The 20,733-nt window shown below is 41.7% G+C and overlaps 1 protein-coding gene across 7 annotated transcripts; it reads right to left on the bottom strand.

The window, feature by feature from the left end:
- Positions 1-12,683: 12,683 nt before the first annotated feature.
- Sam-S (S-adenosylmethionine Synthetase) lies at positions 12,684-20,577 on the bottom strand. 7 transcript variants are annotated; one of them, XM_015180128.2, is made up of 7 exons: positions 20,441-20,577; positions 19,495-19,664; positions 17,254-17,331; positions 16,748-16,870; positions 15,098-15,210; positions 13,620-14,299; positions 12,684-13,552 (listed from the first exon to the last, which is right to left on the bottom strand). In XM_015180128.2, exons 2-7 carry the CDS (start codon positions 19,616-19,618, stop codon positions 13,447-13,449), a joined length of 1,224 nt encoding a protein of 407 aa, XP_015035614.1. In that variant the 5' UTR covers positions 19,619-19,664; positions 20,441-20,577; the 3' UTR covers positions 12,684-13,446. The 7 variants fall into 7 exon arrangements, with proteins under 7 accessions (XP_015035614.1, XP_015035612.1, XP_015035616.1 ...); XM_015180126.2 differs by lacking the exon at positions 20,441-20,577 and adding an exon at positions 20,197-20,343; XM_015180130.2 differs by lacking the exons at positions 15,098-15,210; positions 20,441-20,577 and adding exons at positions 16,508-16,620; positions 20,077-20,325.
- Positions 20,578-20,733: the final 156 nt, after the last annotated feature.

The raw sequence follows: 20,733 nt of genomic DNA, 5'->3' as shown, positions 1-20,733 counted from the left end.
CTCAACTACAGCCCCAAGAGTAACTACAATAGACACAGCTGCTGACCCATTAACCGCGCTAGATCGAACTGAAGGGGCTATCCAAATACTCACAGCACTCCGAAGATCTGCCCATCCTTCCATCAATCCATTGGAGAGTGTACTCCCGTATCCGATTGGCCGAATGGGGGCCCTCTGTATATTTCCTCCGTCACTATTGAGGATACAGGGTCCCTCAGACGACTGAATGAGATCGACGCCATTCCAGCTGGCGACACACACACGCACACTCACTCTCTTCAGGTCAAAGGAGAGGGGTGATGGCGGGAACGTGAGCGCCTAAAACATGGGGGCTGTAGCCAGCACACCTGAAACAAAAAAAGAAAACAAGCCATTAGACCAAACACCAATGAAAATCTGCCTCACACAACAACAAAAACTGACGGCCGGATCAGAGCCGCCAGTATGCAGAGCGCTGATGCTTGCTTACAAACCCAAATGCAGATACACACGCAACTACATCCAATCCAAATCGGGGGCTGGCTTCGAGCCGCTCGAACCTTGTGTGAGGTGTCTGCTTTTGCCCTGAGCTGGTGGCCAGATCCAGTGCCATGGCATTCAGAGTGCCCTATGGTCCTGGAAATGAAAAAATTTATCAGCCACAAATACGATTAAAAAGGGCTCTCAAAATACTTAATGCCAGCCATTCAGACACACACACACACACACATCCACTACACTTGGGCGGCCGGACCTGTGCCGTTCGAGTAGATGTGTGTCGTGTCCGCCATTGCCCTCATCTGGTTGCTGGAACCAGGTGCCGTGGCATTCAGAGTGCCATCTGTACCTGGAATGGAAATACACACACACACACAACCATTACACTTGGGCGGCCGGACCTGTGCCGTTCGAGTTATGTGTGTCATTGTCCACCTTTGCCCACAGCTGGTGGCCGGAACAGTGCCACTTGCTCTACATCAGGGCCACAATTGCCGACGCACACACACACTCACATCCATTTCACTTTGGCGGCCGGACCCGTGTCGCCTCAGTGATATGTATGCCGTCTACTCCTGACTCCCAGCTGGTGGCCGGACCTGTGCCACTGGTTCTCCAAGAGGGCAGCCACAGCCACAACGACGACGAGGTGCTAATTGCAGCTACCTCTGACGACTCTGGATGACGCCAATTTCGACGACCAGGGGGGACGACGGGGTCGGCCGGTATGCAACGCAATGTCTTTACAAGCATTGTGTTTTGCTATGCCGGCCGATGCTTCTAGTCTTCCCTGTAGCTATAAAAAAAAGATATAGACATTATTTTAAATTGTTATGTTTATTGTAATATTGTAAACGTAAATCAATTGTACCTGTTTTGTCTCGTCTTTGTTCCAGTGTAGTATCTCTTTTATTACCTGTTTTTCCGTCGTCTCCACTTCAGTCTACTACTTACCTGTATTGTTATTACTGCAAGTGCTTGTCTCTTTTTTATTTAGTGTATTTCCTTTTATTTTCCACGCAAAGCACATGCATTGTTTACCTTTTCTCTTTATCTATTCCTCAATTGACTACGTGTTGCAACACTGCACTTTCTGAATTTTCGATCTCATTTCTTTAACCCCTTCTTCCCCCCCCCCATTGTTATTATCGTAATTAGTCGGTTCTCCGACACCCCACTAAAAAATTATTACAATCTGTGATAAAACTTCGGCGGCAACGGTGCTAACAATTGATTATCGGTTTCGTAATCGATTTCCAAATCAGCATCAGTTGCCGCCACACCCCACCACTACGGCCTAAATTGAGCCAAATATGCTAGTCTTCGCATAATTCCACTACGTTCCCTATAAACTGCCCGCCCACATGTACATGATACATTCCTAGTCGTCTGCCCTCAGCAGGCGGCAAGGGTAGTAGAGGGGACTGAAGACCACATACCGCATAACAGCCAACAAAACATCAAGTTGACAAACTCACAGGGGATTGCAAATCAAATTTTAAGTTGGGGAGAAATACAGGGAAGGGACAGCATACTTTTGAGCGTGGCCCCACTTATCTTTCTTGACTTTCACACCGCACACACACACACTTGACACCCTCTTGACGATTCCCTCTTTTGGAGCCTTTTGCCCCGATCGTGGAATGGTCTAGAGTTCTGGATCTGTGTCCCAACGAGGAAGGTCGTGTCGTGAGCGTTGTGGAGTCGAGTCGTGTTTCGAGGTTTAGTTCCTCCGTCAAAGTGCCGAATATTTTGTCTCTCTCTTGTTTTCTTTTCCCCTTGCCCCCCGCCCCCTGCTGACTGCGGGCCTAGTCGAGGTTACAAGTGTTTAACGTTGCTGCAGTTTATATGTTTGTAAATTATTGTGCCATTAAATGTACTAGTGTGTTTGAGTGCCGTTTAAAGTTAAATTGTAAAACAAACAAAAAAAATGTACATAAATTAATATTAAGACATATACTGCCCACAAAAATCCCAACTAATAAAGCAACGCGCTTGGTTGCTGGCGGCTCACACCCCAGCCTCTCAGTTCCTCCCCCCTGTAAGGTGGAGCACTGTTGAGCCCTCAACCCAAAGCGGGTATATAATTTGGAATAATTCCAAATAAGCGAAAAAAAAAAAAAAAAGCAGAAAATCCATCAGCTGGATTTTGGTGGCGTGTATGATTGAAGTTGCATCTGCTTGTGTTTTTGGAGTTGGCTCATCGGACCGAGTGGCACAGGTGCGGCCACCCGGGATGCGTTGTTAATGTTGTTGGCATTGGCATCAATGTGTGATGCCAACGGTATGTGTTGTTGGCCGAGTGGCTGCTGGTCCGGCCACATAGACGATGATGTGTGATTGTTGGCGACCACAGCATGTTTATCACTGTTTTGCAGAATCTGCTGATAGGCTTCTTTGCCTTTCTTGTTTTTCTTTAGAGAGTTTTTGGGCTACTGCGTCCGACTTTTGTTTAGTGCGTTCCTCCTCTTGGAGACGCAAGAGTGTTGGGAGGGATTGGCTTTCCGTTTGTGTAGTTTGATATGGTTGCAGATTTGGTGTCTTCTTATGCGGGATTATGTGTTGTCTTTGCTGCTGAGTATATCTTACTCTCGTTAGCTGGATTGGTGGCTGGATTTTGGTGCCGTGCATCGTTTGGTGGAATGCCCTACGAAAACGCCAGCGCGCGCCGCCGACGCCAACAAACACCAACACAAACCACCGCAAATCCCCACAAAAAGGCGCCAAGCCCAAAAGTGAACGCCGAAACAACGCCACTCTCTCACGTCAAAACGGGTGAGGGAGAAGGCGGAGGAGAGCGATCAAGCCAACGCCCAGGGGCGGGATGCCATGGAAGCCGACACAAGTCAACCAACAGCCAGAAACAATCCCACACACACACACACAAACGCGACTTCGTCTGTGTAAAGTGCGGTGGTTCGTCCACTGCACCCAGCTAAATGCAAAAGTTGCGGTGGTTTAACAACTTCTGTCAACGCGGTTTTGTCTGTGTAAAGTGCGGTGGTTCGTCCACTGCACCCATCTAAATGCAAGCCCTACGCTGATGCTGATATGAGGATCAGATGGAGCCCGCTCCGAGGACAGGAACGGACTGAAAAGGCGCAATCCATTGCAGAAGAAAGCACATGTTAATTTTAAGTCTAGTGTTACCTTAACTTTCTTCACTCAATATACTTGCATGAAAAAATACCGAATACCTACAACTAGTGTTACCTTCCCATTGTTCAGCTAAAAACATTGCAACTACATGTAAAATGCAAAATATGGCATGTATTATTTGAATTTATTACATATACAAATAAGTAGATGGCGTATAGGAGCGGTGGCGCTCAAGTTCCATTTTAAAAGAAAACACATGTTAATGTTAAGTCTAGTGTTACCTTAACATTCTTCAGTCAAAACATACCGAATACATACCATTGCTGTAACTAGTGTTACCTTCCCATTGCTCAGCTAAAAACATTGAAACTACATGTAAAATGTAAAAAAGGTAGTTGGCGCCAAGAAATTTTGTAAAATATGCTAATTTAAGAGTATAAGCAAATAAAACGGTTTTCTCTTCATGTCGGCCTCCCTCCCCCCTGCTAATACAGGTGGCGATGGGATTGGTTCGATATGAAGAGAGACTGCCAATTTAGTTCGCAAGACGAACACAACACAAAATAGATACACAAACTAACTAGATACACAAACTTACTAGAGAAACACAAAAAAGAACATTAATAAAGAAAGCTTCAGGTCACCCTAAAGTGCCCTGAGCCAGTCAAACCATTAAAAAAAATTACCGTAAAGTAAAAAAAAAATGCCTAAATGTTAAAAAAATTGTAAAAGTTTCCATAAATAATGTTAAATGTTGCTAATAAGTAATAAGAACATTAATAAAGATTGCGTCAGGGTCACTCTAAGTGCTCTGAGCAAGTTTATACATCAAAATAAATAAATAAAGTTAAAATCATCACAAAAAATCATTAAAACCAACGGGCCGACACACACACACACACGACCGGATCGAACCCGTTGCGTATCGAACTTGGTTCGAGCTCGAGCAGCGGGTCGATCCGTGCCATTGCCCAGCCTGCGCCAATACCACGACAACCAGCAACAACACAACCACAACCACAAATACCACCAACCCAGCAACCCCAAAGCGGAGCTACCGAAATCGGCATCTACACGGCCAGCCAACACACACACTAACACGGTCGGATCGAGCTCAAACTCGGCTCATACCAAACCTGGTATGAGTTCGGGCGAGGGACCGATTCGCGCCGTTGTTCAGCCACCAATACCAGTGACGCCACGCCCCCATCGTCCGTGAGAGTGACGATGAAGAGAGAGAGAGATAGCAGGCCAGCCGTCGTAGCCGCCATCACCACCAGATGCAGCGGCCACCAATAAAAAGAAGCAAGCAGCAAAAAAAGCCAAAGCAGAAAATCCATCAGCTGGATTTTGGTGGCGTGTATGATTGAAGTTGCATCTGCTTGTGTTTTTGGAGTTGGCTCATCGGACCGAGTGGCACAGGTGCGGCCACCCGGGATGCGTTGTTAATGTTGTTGGCATTGGCATCAATGTGTGATGCCAACGGTATGTGTTGTTGGCCGAGTGGCTGCTGGTCCGGCCACATAGACGATGATGTGTGATTGTTGGCGACCACAGCATGTTTATCACTGTTTTGCAGAATCTGCTGATAGGCTTCTTTGCCTTTCTTGTTTTTCTTTAGAGAGTTTTTGGGCTACTGCGTCCGACTTTTGTTTAGTGCGTTCCTCCTCTTGGAGACGCAAGAGTGTTGGGAGGGATTGGCTTTCCGTTTGTGTAGTTTGATATGGTTGCAGATTTGGTGTCTTCTTATGCGGGATTATGTGTTGTCTTTGCTGCTGAGTATATCTTACTCTCGTTAGCTGGATTGGTGGCTGGATTTTGGTGCCGTGCATCGTTTGGTGGAATGCCCTACGAAAACGCCAGCGCGCGCCGCCGACGCCAACAAACACCAACACAAACCACCGCAAATCCCCACAAAAAGGCGCCAAGCCCAAAAGTGAACGCCGAAACAACGCCACTCTCTCACGTCAAAACGGGTGAGGGAGAAGGCGGAGGAGAGCGATCAAGCCAACGCCCAGGGGCGGGATGCCATGGAAGCCGACACAAGTCAACCAACAGCCAGAAACAATCCCACACACACACACACAAACGCGACTTCGTCTGTGTAAAGTGCGGTGGTTCGTCCACTGCACCCAGCTAAATGCAAAAGTTGCGGTGGTTTAACAACTTCTGTCAACGCGGTTTTGTCTGTGTAAAGTGCGGTGGTTCGTCCACTGCACCCATCTAAATGCAAGCCCTACGCTGATGCTGATATGAGGATCAGATGGAGCCCGCTCCGAGGACAGGAACGGACTGAAAAGGCGCAATCCATTGCAGAAGAAAGCACATGTTAATTTTAAGTCTAGTGTTACCTTAACTTTCTTCACTCAATATACTTGCATGAAAAAATACCGAATACCTACAACTAGTGTTACCTTCCCATTGTTCAGCTAAAAACATTGCAACTACATGTAAAATGCAAAATATGGCATGTATTATTTGAATTTATTACATATACAAATAAGTAGATGGCGTATAGGAGCGGTGGCGCTCAAGTTCCATTTTAAAAGAAAACACATGTTAATGTTAAGTCTAGTGTTACCTTAACATTCTTCAGTCAAAACATACCGAATACATACCATTGCTGTAACTAGTGTTACCTTCCCATTGCTCAGCTAAAAACATTGAAACTACATGTAAAATGTAAAAAAGGTAGTTGGCGCCAAGAAATTTTGTAAAATATGCTAATTTAAGAGTATAAGCAAATAAAACGGTTTTCTCTTCATGTCGGCCTCCCTCCCCCCTGCTAATACAGGTGGCGATGGGATTGGTTCGATATGAAGAGAGACTGCCAATTTAGTTCGCAAGACGAACACAACACAAAATAGATACACAAACTAACTAGATACACAAACTTACTAGAGAAACACAAAAAAGAACATTAATAAAGAAAGCTTCAGGTCACCCTAAAGTGCCCTGAGCCAGTCAAACCATTAAAAAAATTACCGTAAAGTAAAAAAAAAATGCCTAAATGTTAAAAAAATTGTAAAAGTTTCCATAAATAATGTTAAATGTTGCTAATAAGTAATAAGAACATTAATAAAGATTGCGTCAGGGTCACTCTAAGTGCTCTGAGCAAGTTTATACATCAAAATAAATAAATAAAGTTAAAATCATCACAAAAAATCATTAAAACCAACGGGCCGACACACACACACACACGACCGGATCGAACCCGTTGCGTATCGAACTTGGTTCGAGCTCGAGCAGCGGGTCGATCCGTGCCATTGCCCAGCCTGCGCCAATACCACGACAACCAGCAACAACACAACCACAACCACAAATACCACCAACCCAGCAACCCCAAAGCGGAGCTACCGAAATCGGCATCTACACGGCCAGCCAACACACACACTAACACGGTCGGATCGAGCTCAAACTCGGCTCATACCAAACCTGGTATGAGTTCGGGCGAGGGACCGATTCGCGCCGTTGTTCAGCCACCAATACCAGTGACGCCACGCCCCCATCGTCCGTGAGAGTGACGATGAAGAGAGAGAGAGATAGCAGGCCAGCCGTCGTAGCCGCCATCACCACCAGATGCAGCGGCCACCAATAAAAAGAAGCAAGCAGCAAAAAAAGCCAAAGCAGAAAATCCATCAGCTGGATTTTGGTGGCGTGTATGATTGAAGTTGCATCTGCTTGTGTTTTTGGAGTTGGCTCATCGGACCGAGTGGCACAGGTGCGGCCACCCGGGATGCGTTGTTAATGTTGTTGGCATTGGCATCAATGTGTGATGCCAACGGTATGTGTTGTTGGCCGAGTGGCTGCTGGTCCGGCCACATAGACGATGATGTGTGATTGTTGGCGACCACAGCATGTTTATCACTGTTTTGCAGAATCTGCTGATAGGCTTCTTTGCCTTTCTTGTTTTTCTTTAGAGAGTTTTTGGGCTACTGCGTCCGACTTTTGTTTAGTGCGTTCCTCCTCTTGGAGACGCAAGAGTGTTGGGAGGGATTGGCTTTCCGTTTGTGTAGTTTGATATGGTTGCAGATTTGGTGTCTTCTTATGCGGGATTATGTGTTGTCTTTGCTGCTGAGTATATCTTACTCTCGTTAGCTGGATTGGTGGCTGGATTTTGGTGCCGTGCATCGTTTGGTGGAATGCCCTACGAAAACGCCAGCGCGCGCCGCCGACGCCAACAAACACCAACACAAACCACCGCAAATCCCCACAAAAAGGCGCCAAGCCCAAAAGTGAACGCCGAAACAACGCCACTCTCTCACGTCAAAACGGGTGAGGGAGAAGGCGGAGGAGAGCGATCAAGCCAACGCCCAGGGGCGGGATGCCATGGAAGCCGACACAAGTCAACCAACAGCCAGAAACAATCCCACACACACACACACAAACGCGACTTCGTCTGTGTAAAGTGCGGTGGTTCGTCCACTGCACCCAGCTAAATGCAAAAGTTGCGGTGGTTTAACAACTTCTGTCAACGCGGTTTTGTCTGTGTAAAGTGCGGTGGTTCGTCCACTGCACCCATCTAAATGCAAGCCCTACGCTGATGCTGATATGAGGATCAGATGGAGCCCGCTCCGAGGACAGGAACGGACTGAAAAGGCGCAATCCATTGCAGAAGAAAGCACATGTTAATTTTAAGTCTAGTGTTACCTTAACTTTCTTCACTCAATATACTTGCATGAAAAAATACCGAATACCTACAACTAGTGTTACCTTCCCATTGTTCAGCTAAAAACATTGCAACTACATGTAAAATGCAAAATATGGCATGTATTATTTGAATTTATTACATATACAAATAAGTGGATGGCGTAGAGGAGCGGTGGCGCTCAAGTTCCATTTTAAAAGAAAACTCATGTTCATGTTAAGTTGAGTGTTACCTTAACTTTCTTCACTCAAAACACTTGCATGAAAAAATACCGAATACCGACAACTAGTGTTACCTTCCCATTATTCAGCTAAAAATATTGCAACTACATGTAAAATGTAAAATATGGCATGTATTTTTGAATTTATTACATATAAAAATAAGTCGATGGCGTATAGGAGCGGTGGCGCTCAAGTTCCGTTTTAAAAGAAAACACATGTTAATGTTAAGTCTAGTGTTACCTTAACTTTCTTCACTCAATATACTTGCATGAAAAAATACCGAATACCTACAACTAGTGTTACCTTCCCATTGTTCAGCTAAAAACATTGCAACTACATGTAAAATGCAAAATATGGCATGTATTATTTGAATTTATTACATATACAAATAAGTAGATGGCGTATAGGAGCGGTGGCGCTCAAGTTCCATTTTAAAAGAAAACACATGTTCATGTTAAGTTGAGTGTTACCTTAACTTTCTTCACTCAAAACACTTGCATGAATAAATACCGAATACCTACAACTAGTGTTACCTTCCCATTATTCAGCTAAAAACATTGCAACTACATGTAAAATGTAAAATATGGCATGTATTTTTGAATTTATTACATATAAAAATAAGTCGATGGTGTATAGGAGCGGTGGCGCTCAAGTTCCGTTTTAAAAGAAAACACATGTTCATGTTAAGTTGAGTGTTACCTTAACTTTCTTCACTCAAAACACTTGCATGAAAAAATACCGAATACCGACAACTAGTGTTACCTTCTCATTATTCAGCTAAAAATATTGCAACTACATGTAAAATGTAAAATATGGCATGTATTTTTGAATTTATTACATATAAATTTAAGTCGATGGCGTATAGGAGCGGTGGCGCTCAAGTTCCGTTTTAAAAGAAAACACATGTGCATGTTAAGTTGAGTGTTACCTTAACTTTCTTCACTCAAAACACTTGCATGAAAAAATACCGAATACCTACAACTAGTGTTACCTTCCCATTGTTTAGCTAAAAACATTGCAACTACATGTAAAATGTAAAATATGGCATGTATTTTTGAATTTATTACATATAAAAATAAGTCGATTGCGTATAGGAGCGGTGCCGCTCAAGTTCCATTTTAAAAGAAAACACATGTTCATGTTAAGTTGAGTGTTACCTTAACTTTCTTCACTCAAAACACTTGCATGAAAAAATACCGAATACCTACAACTAGTGTTACCTTCCCATTATTCAGCTAAAAACATTGCAACTACATGTAAAATGTAAAATCTGGCATGTATTTTTGAATTTATTACATATAAAAATAAGTCGATGGCGTATAGGAGCGGTGGCGCTCAAGTTCCGTTTTAAAAGAAAACACATGTTCAGGTTAAGTTGAGTGTTACCTTAACTTTCTTCACTCAAAACACTTGCATGAAAAAATACCGAATACCTACAACTAGTGTTACCTTCCCATTGCTCAGCTAAAAACATTGCAACTACATGTAAAATGTAAAAAATGGCATGTATTTTGTAATTTATTACATATAAAAATACGTCGATGGCGTATAGGAGCGGTGGCGCTCAAGTTCCGTTTTAAGCGAAAACACATGTTCATGTTAAGTTGAGTGTTACCTTAACTTTCTTCACTCAAAACACTTGCATGCAAAAATACCGAATACCTACAACTAGTGTTACCTTCCGATTGCTTAGCTAAAAACATTGCAACTACATGTAAAATGTAAAATATGGCATGTATTATTTGAATTTATTACATATACAAATAAGAAGATGGCCTATAGGAGCGGTGGCGCTGGAGTTCCATTTTAAAAGAAAACACATGTTAATGTTAAGTCTAGTGTTACCTTAACTTTCTTCACTCAAAACATACCGAATACCTACCATTGCTGTAACTAGTGTTACCTTCCCATTGCTCAGCTAAAAACATTCAAACTACATGTAAAATGTAAAAAAGGCAGTTGGCGCCAAGAAACTTTGTAAAAAATGCTAATTTAAGAGTATAAGTGCAAATAAAATAGGTATTTCTTTTTGACGGCCTCTCTGCCCCTCCTGCTAATGCAAGGTGTGAAAAAACTGTTCTGCTTCAAGAAGTTAGTCTTCTAATATTTCTCCCACGACAAACACACTTAAAAAAAAAAAAATTACAACAAACGAGCCATAAAAAAAAAATATCCAGCCAGTTTCTACACATTACACATTCTCATTCTCAGAGTCACGGCAGATCTAGAAGACAGGAAGGAAATCGAATCACCCGAAATCGCAACACATCCATGCATCCCCAGGAGGCTAGCCAGACCAAGGTAAGCCTCAATGGCAAACGCAGAAAATGCCCAATTTGTAATTGCTTAAAGAGGCGGCCACTTAATTGATATTGTTTTCAAAACATAGTCTAAATATATTGTAAAGAACCAAACCAAAAAAAACTAGCTCTCTTATGGACATCGATTGTTTTTTTAAAAGTCATTCGATGTTTCCATACCGTACTAAAAGATGGCACACCCTGCATATACATTTTTTTTATAGGTAGTGTATTTAAATATATCATTATTTTAGTTCAAATCGCTTTTTTATATGTGATGTGCAAAGACGTCGAGAACCGACGGCGTTTAAATAATATTTATATAATTTATAATCTACCTGTCTAAAATAAAGATATAAATGGGCTTTTTTATTCTTGTAATATTTTAAATATTATGGTTTAATTTATATGTATACGTCGTATATTTACCTATTCAAATTAAGCAAGCAAATAACAGCTTTTCTTTTATTTCCCACGCCCAAGTGGCCCCACCCACCCTGCGCATTCTTTATTTATTTTGTTTCGGTCAGGTCAGTTTATGAAGACTCAAACAATCTCAAATTTTGGTTCTAGCGGCCAGCAATACAATAATACACACGCAAAGTACCTGCGAATGCGTTTGCCCATACATTAAAACATGCTGGAGGCACAACAGAAAACTGAAAATAATACAGACATAACAAAGAAAACTAAAAGAGCTTTCAATCTCATATTTTTGTCACACAATATTGTGTGTACAACACATGCAAAGATGTTCTCTCTGCGTTTGGCTCATGATAAAGAGGCGGTAGCCGAACGCCAGACCTGAAGCCCATGGGACGCAATATTCTGTGTTCGATGCTGCACTATGATGCATTCTATGAACTGGCACATCTATGTAGACATATACTGTATGGCTAGTGGCTGCAGGGAACATCGTGTAAGGTCTTCACTTTGATATTTTTTCAAGCGATCCAGTCTTTGATCTTCCACTAGAAGATTTTTAATGTTTAGCTGATTTTATTGCTGAGTTGCGTACAACTACTGTTGGTTTAGTTGATAAATAATTGTTACCACTGGCCGTCATTTATTTATCAATTGCGTACTTAACGTCCAGCCAATCCTGGAATGGTTCCGCTTTATTATGTCATTTACGATAGCCTTTCTTACGGCCCTAACTGCCGATAGTTTTTTCTAATGATTTCCAGTAGACTAAGCTTGGTGGTAATTTTTTTTTTTCAGTAGATTACTTTGCCTGATACCTGCCCTAGCCTGAACCACCTTTACACCTTTTACACATCTTCCCCCATCAGGCGGTAAAACCTGCGAAGATACCGAAATGTTCTACATGTTCAAGAAATCTCAGTTCTTGCTGATTCTGCTTGATTGGATTTTATATGCTCTTTACAGTCTCGACGTACGTCAAGATACGTCAGCGACTGAAGAAATCGTAGTGCAACCCCATTTTCGCCCACGTCCTTCAGTTTTTAACTAAACCCTTTCATTTACTTCATATAATCAGTAAGCACGGTGTTCATATACCAAGGTAAGGTTGGTGCTGGTACCCTGACACCCAGTTTTTTCCGAGATTCTAGTATTTTCTTGGGAAAATGCCATACGTTACGTGTTTCGTCATGCTGTGACAAATTATATTGCATTATGTTGGATAAGCATAGATCAATTGTACGGCAGAGCTGTTAAGCGACCGGATACATCCAAATATATATAAAACATAGCAAACTATACATGTACTGTATTTCAGATTACATGTATTAACTTACCAACGTTTCCCAATAACGGTCCACGGGAACTGTAAACAAGAGATAAATCGTCGATTAAGTTTATTGCAATAATTTTTTTTGTGAAAATTTCACGTATTGTACATACACACATACATAAATATAAACTATTGTAAGGAGAGTCTTTTGGCGCATATTTAAAATACTACCAGGCGATCAGTTTCGATTGGTTGTCGTTATATTTTATTTGTTTATTTATCGCGGTGATTCCTATTATATTGTTACAATTAAAATACCCATATGTGCATGTGGGTCATTCGTTTGGATCTTTAATATATTTTTGTAAAGGAAAATACATTATCTTATAGTTGGTTACAGAAATACAAGGACAGTGTATAATATACATACATACAAGCATGTTGATTAAAAACTTTTGGGCAAACGCATACAACGCACAATCGACAACATATAGTGGCAATAATAAAAGATACAAAAATATGTGTACAATTTAAACATAATAAATGTGTGTAATTTCTAGTCAAAGCATATCCAAGATTTTATACAATTTGAAAGAGGCCAACTGAATTACCTTGACGGTTACAAGAGGGTCGGGTTGGGGTGGCTGGCTCCTTTTTTGTGATAACAGATCTGAGCGAGAAATCTATACTATGTATATGTATACCTTAAGCTCATCAATTGTAGGGGAGCTGTCTATTAAGTAAATATAGGCGGATAGTATGACAACTACAACTTATGCTGTGTGAGAGGACTGCACACATCGAATTGTTTTAAATTAAATAGCGTAGAGCGCAGATACAGTAAAAAACAAAAGCCAAAGACGGGCTGCAGGCAGATGCAGCCTGCTTCTCTGACTTTTAACTTTTAAAAACAAAAACTAAAAATTACGTTGCTGTTGGTGTTTCTGTTGATGGCTTCAACCTTTTAGCACTCGGTGACGGTGGCAACGGTTTTTCAGCGTCTAGTCAGTTGATCTCCAAATGCTTTGCCTCCTCCCACGAGAATCCGTCGCGTCCAAAGTGACCGTATGTGCTAGTGCGCTGGTAAATCGGCTGACGCAGGTTCAAGTCCCTGTAACATAAAAAAAAACATAAATATAGTATGTACATAATTAGCCTAGAGCTCAGTTTCCACTTACTTCACAATCTTGCCGGGCCTAAGGTCAAAGTTGCGTTTGATAATCTCGAGCAGTTCCTTTTGTGATTTATGGGAAGTACCGTAGTCAAACACAGTGATAGACAGAGGCTCGGCCAAGCCAATGGCGTACGAGACCTGAACGAGACAGCGCTTGCAAAGTCCAGCCTTTACCAAGGATTTGGCAACCCAGCGTGCTGCGTACGCCGCAGATCTGTCAACCTTGGTAAAATCCTTGCCTGAGAAGGCACCACCGCCATGTGCACCCCAGCCTCCATAGGTATCCACAATGATTTTGCGGCCCGTTAGACCAGCGTCACCCATCGGACCACCAATGACGAAGAGTCCGCAAGGATTGATGTGGACAATGGTGTTGGCATCAAAGTATTTAGCGGGAATGACAACTTTCACAACTTTCTCCATAACCTCCGAACGCAGAGTTTCCAACGAAATCTTCTCCGAGTGTTGCATGGAAACGACAATAGTATGAACGCGCTTGGGCACTGCCGAGCCTTGATTGAAGAGATACTCGCAGGTTACTTGAGTCTTGGAGTCAGGGCGAGCCCACCAGAACACGTCCGAGCGGCGCAGCTCAGCAATCTTTTCGTTAAGCTTGTGGGCCAGCACTACAGTGAGGGGCATACATTCATCTGTCTCATCGGTAGCATATCCAAACATGATTCCCTGAAAATAGTTTTAAGGTCGGTTAAGCTTTGCTCTTTATGATATTACGCCAAACGAAAGCAACACAAATCAAAAAGCCGTACCCAATTGTAAGCATAATGTGTAAAATACACTAAGGTTTAGGATTAGTAGGGGATGATTCAAGCAACAAGTTTTCAGAGTTATATATTGGGATTGGGGTGTAGAGTAGCTGTAACTAAGTAGCAAAAGTAATGGTCAGATAGTGTAAATGTACATATGTATGCTTGCGGAAATTATGCGCTAGTGTGTGCCTTGGTTTTGCGCATTTGTTATTTGAAACAATAGACTAAGCTGAACGACAGAATAAAAAGGCCAAATCATATATTTCAAATAATTTGCAGATCCTGCAATGATCGAATTTTTCGGCTTCAAATAACAAGCGATGCGGTGAAATGCATTCCCAAACATGGCATCATTGCGATGATGCGACTTTGAAACATCATAAAATGTGGTACAGTAATAGCAATAGACAAACTACAAAAGATTTCAAAATTAATCGCAATACTGAGTCTTGCTAAGCTCTTTTAATTAGTTACGCAAATGAATAGGAAACAATAAATATGTGCAACTAAAAAAATTGTATTAGTGGCGGTAAAGCCCCTTCCAACAGAGTTATGATACCGCCTAAGCCATACCACCGAGCAAACAGATGTGCTAACCCGCAACCAAATGACAAACATGACAAACATCGTAAGGCGCAACTCTTTGGAAAGGGAATACGATCCTCGGCCTGCCGAGTATGCCATTACTTAACAGTTTACTGTTTCTAATTCACACCTGATCTCCGGCACCGATTTCTTCCTCAGGGCGATTGACATGCACGCCAGCAGCAATTTCGGGAGATTGTTGGTCCAATGCCAAAAGCACGTTGCACGTTTTAAAATCGAAACCTTTGAGTTTTGAAAGTCGTTTGCAAAATTGATAATATCGTATAAGATAAGATATTGGTTTGTATCGTGTTTTTTTGTACACATGAAACGAGAGAGAAAGAATAAAAGAAAATAGCGCAGCAATATTGCGCACACACAGGGAAAATGTCTTTAAATAATGTATAGCAAATGATTTTATTCACCCTATTATTCTAGTTTATATGTATGTAAAATGTTTATAATTAATTAAAGATGTTTGAAACCGTAGCCGTTGCTGGATCTTCAATCTTCAACAAATCAATCCACCGCAATAAGTATCATAATAATAGTTGATTTTTAGTCGTTTGACCTGTGTCTAGGAAACCATACTTATAGTCATCTGTGTTTTGACAACTACAGGGAAGTTTCTTAATAACACTATGCAACAGCAAATTTACGCTTCGAACCAAACGGACTTCTGATAGTTTTGGCCCTTTACATTTTTTTTTTTATTAGGTATGATTTTTCATGATGTGGTCCTTTGTAATTTTCAAAACCTTGTACATTCTTTTACACTTTTCTTCATAGGATGTTCTTCTTTTTTTCACATAACTTAACCATCTTACATCTGTTTGTATTGAACTTTGAAATTCTGAAAAGCTGATAAATTCAGCTTCAAAAGCCCCAAATCTATCACAAAAAGTCGGCTTGGTTCGACGCATAAATAAAAAGTTTATTTTTGTTTCCTAGTGTAATAAGTCGCATGCAATATTTATTTCCTGTTGGTATGAGTTCTTGAGGAACGCTTTCGTAAAAGCTCTACATCGAGTATGTATACCTATGACTGGGTTTGGTAGAATGAGGATTTATGTCGTTAGAATATCCGAAGTGTAACTAAAGTGATTGTATGCAATTGTTTGAGCCCACAAAATGGTTTTTTTTTCTCAAGGCTTTCCAATTGTCAATGCAACATGTAACAATCTTTGTCCTAAATTTGTAGACATTAATCCAAAATATTTATATGGGTACATTTATGGTACTGTAATGCGATCGTTGGCCCAATATTATTGTTAAACTGAAATCAGCTGAGTTCCTTGAAATGGGGTTGTAACCTTGTGATATTATAATTAAATGAAATATATGAAAATTAGATGGCTAGTTGATCTCTTTTCAGTGAAATGAAACACTTGTTGGCCTGCGATCGAGCAAAGTGAGTGGGAAAAATATACGATATAAGAGCAACATTGAACAAAATGTAAACGTAACGAACAAACGCACACACTTTTCCGCATCACTTAGTGCTAGGCGGTAGTAGGAGAACGGAATATCTTTGCTGTACCTGGTCACCAGCGCCGACGTCGTCTTCTTCGCGGTTGATGTGGACACCGTTGGCAATGTCTGGGGACTGTTGTTCAATGGCGACAAGCAGATTTAGGGTCTTCCAATCGAAACCTTTTTAATTTTGATTTGATTTTGTTTTAAGTTTAATAATGTCTTTGCATGTGTGTAACGGTAAATGCCTGAAATCCCACCCAAAAATATGTCTCTCTATATTCTACGGTAGACCTATCGAACTTACCCTTGGAGGAGTCATCGTAGCCGATATGCTGGACAGTCTCACGTACAACCTTCTGGTAATCGACAACGGCCTTCGATGTGATCTCGCCGCAGAGCAGAATCATACCTGTCTTTGCAACAGTTTCTAAAATTAAAGAAAGATTAATTTTGTGTTCAAAGCACGGCGTCGGCAACAAGTCAAGCAACTCCAGGGAGTCCAAAGCTTCCCAATGCCCATTATGGATTGAAGAAATTTGTTTATTTGTCAAGGGTACAGCATTGGGCGGCTAGCATTACACACGCGTCGATTGTTGTGCCGATGTTTACTTTATAGACGAATTTGTTTACTGATGGCAAGACACTACCAGACAACAACAAAATTAACTTATCTCGCTTTAAACTTGCCACTATCAGTCTTCAGAGCTGACTTTAAGAGTCCCACAGAGGCTTATTTATTAGATTCCATTTTCGGGATTCAAGCTTTGTGGCCGACAGAGTTGTTGCTTGATGACTTTGTTTTTAATTTACCACATGCTACTTTCGCGTTAGGATCCTGCTTGAGATGTGCATCCAAGATAGCATCGCTGATTTGATCGCACATTTTGTCTGTAAAAAAGAGCAGAGAATAAGAAAATTATATAAAATTTGTATCGAAAAGCACAACTGCAATGGACAATGGGAGGGAGAGGATGCGGGTAGAGCGAGTGTGCCAAATAGTTGCCAGTTATGTGCTTTCCCCCGACATTTGTCGCCGACCAGGCGCGACAGAAAAAATTGCTGGGCCATGCAGTTTATTTTAATTTTTTCAGTCTGCGATTGACAGCGAAATTCAATACCACTTTATATGCCAATGTGTATAACTTTGAACACAAGCTGCGATGCCGCTGTACAAACAAAAGATTAAAGCAAAAAAAAAAAGAAGCATACCCACATGAGATCCTGGGATTCATATAACGCCGCCACAACTGACACCAGTCCCGATGCCAGCGTTTAGAATCGCAACACGCCTGCGAAATGGGAGCTTTTCGGCAGGTTTCATTGGAAATAGCGTTATTGAACCTATATTTTGAGTCAGCATTGGAGGGTTCAACAGGTTTCCACTTCTTTGCCTTATGAGCTTCAAAAGTCAATAACTGTTGAATTATTTTAGTGTCGCATCGTCTCGATTACATCTGGGAAAGTGATCGCTCTTAGCACAATAGTACTTGGAAACACGCTGAACAAATGGATTTACATAAATAAACTCCAAGAAATAACCTGCGACTTAATTCACATAGTGACTGAACATCTGATAGTCCCGAATACTTTGCAAAAACCTAATAAGACATTGTTCATCATTTCCGGCAAACTTAAGTGTCACTCATTCATCATAGCGCGACAGGTGAAATTAATGGCGACTTTCCAGGGCCTCTCTTTTGGGTCACTCTCCCCGCTTATCAAACAGCAGATCTGTCTAGGGCTGTCTTATGCAGCCAACTTAATTAGCGTTATAAAATGGTAAAAGCAATCAATGCGTAGTATAAAAGGTCGCTCTCTCTTATCAGCAAATAATATTAGTACGTACACATCTGTATATATGTACCTATACATACCCGCATTTATGTACATACAGCTCATTACATTCACATGGACCTACTGATATAAACAAATAGCAAGGCGGCGTCGGACATGCGGCGAAACACTTTGCCAGCTCGATGGAAACACGTGGTCGGCCATTTCATCAGCAAGATAAGCTTGAAAAGCTAAGAAGCTCCCTGCCACATAAGCCGCCAACGTGGATTTGTTTTATTTTGGCCATTGTTTTGATCGTCTTCTGCATAACAGGAACTTACATATATGTAGAAGTACACAACAGTATACTATATACATACATACATATGTATGTGTATATTTAGCGTTCGGCAATGGTGGCAGAGAATATTCCATACATGTAGTCCCAAAAGCACATGGTGCGCATGACGCAAAATTCACAAATGTGTGAGAGCGGAGCGAAGAGAACAAGTCTATAAATTGCGTCAACCCCACAAACAGAAGGTTGGGCCTCGCAGCTGTGCGGGGGCTAGAAAGTGTCCAGCTGTTTGAGGGCAGATACTTTGTTCTGTCGGGGTTCATGGGGTGCCAGCTGGTATATTTCTATGCAGCAATTGCATCTTCAATGCAAATTTACTAAAAGTATCTACATACATATTTGTATGCATATCTCGCGACACTGCTCGATATGGTTCGAAAAACCGGCACATATAGTCCCCTTACCTGTTCACCCTAAGAAAATGCTGCTTTTAGACGGCCGCTGCTGAGTAAACAAGCACGTTTTTCGACACAAAATCTCATTCCGCAGCAGCTACAACAGAAGCGCAAATTGTAGTAACAATAAGGTTCGACGAGGGATAGTCGCATGAGCAAAGGTGAGCGCACCAGCGCTCAGCCGCCATTTTCTTAGATCTTAAACAACCCGCATTAACATTGCAATACAAAAAGGTTTTAGCAGACAGTCAACAAGCTGACCGAATAGCGGGAGACAGGGCCAGACCCCAGTTCCTGGAGAAACAGTTATGTTAGGTTAAGAGAAGAACAGAGAAACACAGCAAACTGACGCAGACGCCAAGTGCGAGAGTATGCGTATGGATGTGCATGTACATACATATGTATGTATTCATATATGCAGATGCATGGCCGCGCTATGATGCAATAGAAGATACCTGGGATGCAATTGCAGAAGGCTGAGCTACACGATTTATGTGGTTTAAGGGACGGGAGCACGGGACTTACCTGGATGACCCTCGCCAACAGATTCGGAAGTAAATAGGAATGTTTGTCCATCTTCCATGTCATAGGAATTTCCATTGCTGCCATTACAACCATTGGCGCTGTGTCCGTTTGTCTTTTGCGGCATTTTGGGTGGAATTCGTTTAATTCTTTTCGTTCAGTTGTGGATTAAGCTGTGTAAAAAAACGAAGCAAACAGTTGGCATAAGTTAATAGGGAGAATATTCATGAGCAGATTGATTTTCCACACTCTCACTAAAGAACTATTTTTCACATGTACGAGTAGTCGGCGCCGCTGTCGCCGCTGCTCTGCTGTTTTTTAGCTTTAGACATTTTCCGGTTTTGCACGCTTTTCGTAGTGTATATTTTTATATAATCACAAAGCGTATTTTTATTTTTCCTTTCATGCGGCGAGCCCTGGTGTTTCTGAAGCTCACACTAGCACAGCAAGCAACGACAGAATCTAGCACGCACCGACACTCACGTTATAAAAGGTCAATAACTATTCGACAGGCGCTGTGTTTTGTATACTAGTTTATACACTAGTTCCGTTTCTATTGCTATTAATTCAATAAATTATACACACTGAGTCTCTAATGTTTCAGCGACGGCAACGTAATAAGCAGCGCAGCCAACACACGTCCAATCTTTGCGACGGTTCTGTAGAAAAAGAGCGCACACTTTTTGTGAGTTTTAAAATTTATACCTCGTTCGCCAGAATTTTTCGTGAGCGAGAGCGAATATAGAAGCGGGAGAGTGAGCGGGAGAATATATTTTTGGGGTTTACGGTGGCGCTCTTTGTTGGTTGTTGGGGCCGCAAAACTTTCCTAGCGTTCTGGAGTGACATCTCCACGTTTTTTCTTACCTACCCACTGATAAAAACAGCTGTTTATGAGTGCTGCCACCTCGTTGGAAAATATACTTCTCGGATCTGGGTCCTTTGTACTTACTTTAATTAGAATATTGGGCGCGGGCTCGACAATTTCACACTCACGACTTGTCTACTGCTCGAACAGAGTTCGACTGCGGTCGATTTGTGAAAGCAAATGCTAATTTATAAACTTTTTGCAGCCCCAACTCGGAAAGATGAGTCGGCATGAAATAAGAGCTTATCAAAACCAAATCTATGCGGTACTATTCGAAAAACAGCTTATTCGCGCAACCATTTGAAAATGTAATTAATACTCTGCCCCATTCTTGTCAAGGAATATTTACTAAATCGCAATATGATCTCATTATTTGA

Source organism: Drosophila pseudoobscura, chromosome 4 (assembly GCF_009870125.1).
Source record: "Drosophila pseudoobscura strain MV-25-SWS-2005 chromosome 4, UCI_Dpse_MV25, whole genome shotgun sequence".
Taxonomy (NCBI): Eukaryota; Metazoa; Arthropoda; class Insecta; order Diptera; family Drosophilidae; genus Drosophila; species Drosophila pseudoobscura.
The sequence above is the reverse complement of the archived record's forward strand: the minus strand, read 5'-3'. Positions and strand labels throughout refer to the sequence as shown.

Bases quoted from the DNA above. Each gene is read 5' to 3' on its own strand.
- Sam-S (XM_015180128.2), bottom strand. From the start codon at position 19,618: ATGCCGCAAAAGACAAACGGACACAGCGCCAATGGTTGTAATGGCAGC. The intron at 17,332-19,494 runs GTAAGTCCCGTG...TCTTTTTTACAG, and splicing joins TGTTGGCGAGGGTCATCCAG to ACAAAATGTGCGATCAAATC. The intron at 13,553-13,619 runs GTAAGTGGAAAC...TTTATGTTACAG, and splicing joins AGGCCCGGCAAGATTGTGAA to GGACTTGAACCTGCGTCAGC.